This window comes from Pinus tabuliformis, chromosome X (assembly GCF_031772625.1).
Source record: "Pinus tabuliformis cultivar Carrire ecotype Pingquan chromosome X, CPIR1, whole genome shotgun sequence".
In the NCBI taxonomy this organism is placed as follows: Eukaryota; Viridiplantae; Streptophyta; class Pinopsida; order Pinales; family Pinaceae; genus Pinus; species Pinus tabuliformis.
The window spans coordinates 228,126,062-228,131,047 of record NC_142308.1 but is presented as its reverse complement, the minus strand read 5'-3'; the positions used below and the strand labels follow the sequence as shown (position 1 = coordinate 228,131,047).

Sequence of the window (4,986 nt, the reverse complement as noted above, 5' to 3'; positions counted from 1 at the left end):
TTTAAAAAATAAAGTCTATAAAGTCATTGGTTTCTCACTATTATTTTATAAATTAAAAAGTTATTAGTTATTTTTACTTTTGTTTTGTCTTTTTATTAAACTAATTTAATATCTTTTGTCTTTCTCTTCATTTTCTTTATCCTATCTATTTTATTTATCCTTCTTCAAAAGTGCTTGGCTGTGAGTCACACGATAAGTATTGTATTTGTTTTCACCTATCCTTTTTTATTTATTCTACGAGGGACTGACATTGTAAACCAGAGGGACGTTGATGGTCGACCCCTTCTTGCCCTTCTCCTGTATTTGGCGTGCGATAAGAGACACGTCCTTGAGGCACCACTCAGATTCTGCGTAATTGATGGAGAATCTGAGGCACCATGCAGATTCTGCGTAATTGGTGGAGAATATGGGAATCATAATACGACTGTTCTCAATTGCGCGCTGTAAGCCTAAGGAGATGTCCTCTGCCCTCTGGAGATCGTAGGTGTCAAGGAAGACAGTGAAGCCTGCGGTGGTGAGGGCGTGATACAGATGATCGAAAAACCCTCTTCTCACATCGCATGAGAAACACGTCATAGTTTCTCTGACTGCGTCTCCTGCCATCGCAATCGGATAAACCGATGGACGAAGGCCGAAAACTGCACCTCAGATGCATGAAAACTGCAATGACATGACGTGCTATATGGCATGCATGAGCCTTTTTCCGGCGTTTGTCTTATTGTTAAGTTTGCTTTTTTTGGTTTGAAATCTTCAGTTTCTTTTGGTTTTAAATTAGGTTTTTGACTACGTATATAAACCTGTAGCCCACAGTTTTTACGCCTACAGATATTGACGTTTACTTGTTCCTGAGCGCGGACATTGATGTTGATTTTAAAATGACATTCGAGGGGTCCCAGCTACTAGCTAGCTTGCTCACTATACTTAGAATAGTATCAAGTAGACGTGTTAGAAAACAAAACAACAGCCTTCCGTTAACGCTTATTGCACAAGGACTCTTCTTTAACTCGGCCTCGCTGGCGGCCTGACTCTCAGCCTGCCACTAAGATAATGTGATTTTTAATATGTAACACCAAAATAAATTGACAGTAAATTGACGGGCATGGAAAACAAACAACCGTCTTCAGATTTTCATTTGACGAGTGAAAAAAAATTGAAATTGAAATTCCAGGCTTGATGGTAAATATTAGGCAGAGGGACACTCCTCAAATAGAAATTCAAACTGTATTGTCACTTGTGTACTAGCCTCAACTTGTGTAACAGAGTTATTATAGATTCTTACATTTTACTTGTAAAATTAAATATCATTTTGATGGATTACAGAGATATATCACCAAACCTGACGTGGATAAGTTCTGAAACCAAAAAAACGCCCGGGGAGACGTCAAATTCCAGGCCTTATTGGCGGCCCCGTCATTTCTCGAAATCCTGAGAAGGGATCTTGGGGTATGGCGGAACCGTCATTTCTCGAAATCCTGAAAAGTGGGGCCTCCGGATATGGCGGCTATTGCGGCTCTCGGACGCTTAATCATAAACTCAATTCTTAAATAAAGGCAACAGCGGATGCCAAATCTGATATTGGTTTAAAAAGTATGGCTTTAATTGTGAACGTTTGCAGTAAAATTTGAATTGAATTGACCGATAAATTTTATTCAAATAGAATTTATATAATTTTATAGCGATAGGTGGTGTGGCTAGAGCTGCAATAGGTGGTGTGGCTAGAGCTGCAATGGGACAATTTCTAGAAATTTTTCAGATTGAACTTCTTGGCACTCTTAGTCTGCAATTAGATATTTTACAGCTTAAAAAGAGATTGGATGACAAAAATTTGTGTCTTTTTTGTAGGCATCCATTTAGAGAATGTCTTCTAGATAGTATTGCTTTTTGTGTTATTTATATAAGAGAACATTTGAAGGAGTGATGTGCCTCTTTACCTAGTATAAAGTAAGTCTATCAAGGGGAGAATAAAACGATAGAATTATTATGTGCACTTGTACCAATAAGTCCCTGGCCATTGAGAGACTCAGCTAAACCTTTAGATCCTGCATCTTAATTTAGTTCTTATTATTGTTAACAATAATCACCACAATTTATAAATTATATGTTTCCTTGGTGAGCATTTCCTTTACAACACGTTCAAACACATCCTTAAAAACAAGGATAGTGATGACCAAGCTATGGAAACATGCCTACTTATCATTATCCTATGAAACCACACAATTGTACCCCACGTGATCTTCACAAAAAATATATACTCCATAATATCAACAATCATACCCCACAAAAAACACAAACTCAGTAGATGGCACCATCTCATCAATTATGACTTCCACGACCTCAACTATTACAACTACCACCTACTAAACCTCTGAAACTGACCCAATTACTTGTCCAAGTAATCCATAACTTAAATAACAAAGTAATTAAACTTATTTTCAACATTAATTTACATACCTCTCCCACCTATTTGATCACCCTAGCACATTTATAAGATGTACACTTAAGGTTGAGAAGGGTGCTTTATAAAAAATCTCTTTTAATTTAAAAAAAATATCAAAGGAGGAGACTGACAATATAAATAAATAATAAATTTAGAGTAAAGTATACTCATTCAAATTCAGATATTCCTTAGTCATCTATTTAACCCCACTATCTAGAGAGGTTAAACTAGGAAAATATCATTGTTTTTCGAATTTGATTTGGTTATATAATTGAAAATGTCTACATCAAAGTTCCCCTACTTCAAGACGTTAAGAACATCCCAATATATGTTAATACTATTAGAGATGTTTTTTAAATGAAACAAAGAAGGAACAAAATGAAACTAAAAACTATTCAGTTCATTACAAATTTAGTAGATCTTATGTCAAGACAAATCTTTGTAGAAAAATATGTAGGTCATGGCAGCCCAATTGTTTCATTCCATATCAATGAAATCCTTGTCTCAAATGTTTTAATTGATTTAGGAGTATCAATCAACATAATTATTAAACAAGCCATCGAAAAATTGCAATTTGCTTAAACTTTACTCAACACCCATTATTCTAGAGTTAGCAAATAAAACTAAGATCAAACCCAAAGGTGTATTGGATGACATAATTGTCTCCTTGGATTCTTTGGAGTACCTTCTTTACTTTATGGTTTCACAAACTAATGTTTCCTTAGTACGAAATCCCTTGATCTGAGGAAGGCCCTGACTAGCTACTACAAATGCATTTAATGGTTGTCAATATAGCAACATGCTTATCTCACACAATGATTCCACAAATAATGTGACTTTATATCATCCTGGTAAAACCACCAATGAATACACTTTATGGGTTGATAACACCAGTAATGATGAAGAAAATGCTCACTCCATATTTATAGCTGATTAAATTATACAATCCAGAGAATCTAGTGAAGAAAATCTGATCCAAAATTTTCTTGCTAATTTGGAATCCCTACATAATCCTACTCCTTTAGATCATATCTTTAGTACTAATTTTCAAGAAAATTATGACCCAAGCAATCCACCACCACTACAAATTGTTGCATCATCCATGCAAATTTCAAAATATTGTACTATTCTTATTGAAATTAGTCCAATCAACACCTAGCATATAAATTCTCAACTCAATTAGTCTAAGAAATGAAAATTCGTCAAAATGTTGTTGAAACACACTAATGAATTTTCATGGACAATCATGCCATGAATGAAAGCCATGTCGACACATGTACACATCATATCTACACTTGAGAAAATGCCCACCCCTTATATTGCCTCAAACATGTATTAAACCATCCTTGAAAGTGCATTGAAAGAGATTGTTAAAGAGGAGTTGTGAAAGTTTTAAGATTCCAATTTCATTTAGTTGGTTTCTGATAGCTAGTGGGTTTCACTGATGGTAATAGTTCATAAAGAGAATGGTAATTGTTAGATTTATATCGATAGTTTAGAAACCAATAAAGCTACTTTAAACTATCATTTACCTCTTCCATTTATTTATTATGTTTTGGATAAAATAGTTGCTAAAGGGTAATTCTCTTATTTTGATAGTTTCAATGGTTACAACCAGATACAAATTGCATCCAAAGATAAGGACAAGACTGATTTATCATGCTCCTAGGGTATTTTCACCTACCTAGTGTTATCCTTTAGGCTATGCAATGCTCATGCCACTTTTCAAAGAGTAGTGTTAGCCATCTTTTCTGATCTAATTCATGATTATGTAGAAATATATATGGATGATTTCTTTATATATGATGAATCTTTTCATGAAGCATTAGGAAATTTGAAGAAGGTTTTTATTGGATGAAAAGAGACTAAACTTTATTTAAGTCATATTTAATTTCATATGTTGAAAACCATAAGGATTGTTCTTGGTTGTCTCATATCTTATGTAGGAATTTTGGTTGTTCCAACAAATATTGAATTCATTACAAACCTACCTATCTCAAAATATCTAAAAGATGTAGGAATATTTCTAGGCCATGCTAGTTTTAATAGAAGAATCATAGATAATTTTACAAGAATAGTTGCTCCATTGTATTTCTTGAAATGTACATTCCCAAACTGATTTCAAGGATTTAAAAGGAAAACTTACCAAGGCACCCACCATGAGGGGACCAAATTGGTCTCTCTCATTCCTTATGTGGACAGATTAGTCAGATACAACACTTGGAGATGTTTTGGGACAACAAAAAAAAATTAATTATCTTATTCCATTTGTTTCATTAGAAAGAAATTAAGACCTACTGAATTAAACTATATAGTCACAGAAAATGAGTTTTTATAATTCGTGCACGCAATTAGTAAAGTGAAAAATATATCAATGAGTATCATGTTTTTACCCATATTGATGATTCTACAATATGATATTTGATGAAAAAAATATAACTTATCGTATAATAACTAACTATTTTTTGTTGTTGTTGCAGGAGTTTAACATTAGTATTCTAAATAGACCTAGAAGAACAAATCTAGTGTGTTAGGTCCCTATAATACTA

At 33.8% G+C, this 4,986-nt stretch overlaps 1 protein-coding gene across 1 annotated transcript; it reads right to left on the bottom strand.

Moving 5' to 3' along the window:
- Window positions 1-234: 234 nt before the first annotated feature.
- On the bottom strand, window positions 235-603 carry LOC149139181 (toll/interleukin-1 receptor-like protein). Its single transcript, XM_089450628.1, has one exon. The coding sequence runs from the start codon at window positions 601-603 to the stop codon at window positions 235-237; it is 369 nt and encodes a 122-aa protein (XP_089306754.1).
- Between the last annotated feature and the right edge of the window lie 4,383 nt (window positions 604-4,986).